This window comes from Penaeus monodon, chromosome 25 (assembly GCF_015228065.2).
Source record: "Penaeus monodon isolate SGIC_2016 chromosome 25, NSTDA_Pmon_1, whole genome shotgun sequence".
Classification (NCBI taxonomy): domain Eukaryota; kingdom Metazoa; phylum Arthropoda; class Malacostraca; order Decapoda; family Penaeidae; genus Penaeus; species Penaeus monodon.
The window spans coordinates 34,941,496-34,942,143 of NC_051410.1; the positions used below are offsets into that span (position 1 = coordinate 34,941,496).

Consider the following 648-nt stretch of genomic DNA (forward strand, 5'->3'; position numbering starts at 1 on the left):
GATAAAACAGTTACTACTCACTCGTAAGGACAGTCTTTGTTGTGGAAGTATTCAGAGAGGGAGACGCCCTTTTCGAAGTTGTCGGGGTTGTTGGCGCAGCGGGCCTTCTCTGTGTTGTAGTGGTGGGCGCAGTAACAGATATTCTCCAACACCTGTGTAAAAAAAAAGAGGTTTCGTTTACTTTCTTTTTGAACTTATCAAGATATTGTCCAACAAGTGTGCAAAAAAAGAGGTTAAGTTAGATTTTTTGTGGTTATCAAGATATTCTTCAACAAGAAACGGGGAATTTTAATTCGGTTTTTAACAGAATCCATTAATATAGCCACGAAACAGTGAAATACACATGTTTAATTTTTAGTCCCATTGCTTTTCAACATAAGGTAAATCTTGAGCTTCTGTAACCATACAGGCTTGATTCCTACGTTAAACTGTGATCATGAATGAATCTGAAGGATGAATGGACAAAAACACTTACATGTCTGATGATGTAACTCTCGACCTCGTTGATGAGGGAGACGTTCCTCATGTACAAGAACTGCCGAAGGTGATCCAGTATCCGGTATCCTCCGTAGGGAACCCTAGACACGCCACCATCCACGATGTACCCTGCGGCGAGAAAAGGAAGTTGAGTATGATGCGGTCATATGC

The 648-nt window shown here is 41.2% G+C and overlaps 1 protein-coding gene across 1 annotated transcript in view; it reads right to left on the reverse strand.

Moving 5' to 3' along the window:
* LOC119589185 overlaps window positions 1-648 on the reverse strand; it is a gene marked incomplete at its 5' end in the record, with an annotated part of 121,836 nt that overhangs the window by 1,814 nt on the left and 119,374 nt on the right. Inside the window, 2 exon segments of the mRNA XM_037937781.1 lie at window positions 22-152; window positions 476-606. Of these exon segments, the coding sequence (XP_037793709.1) occupies window positions 22-152; window positions 476-606 (262 nt within the window).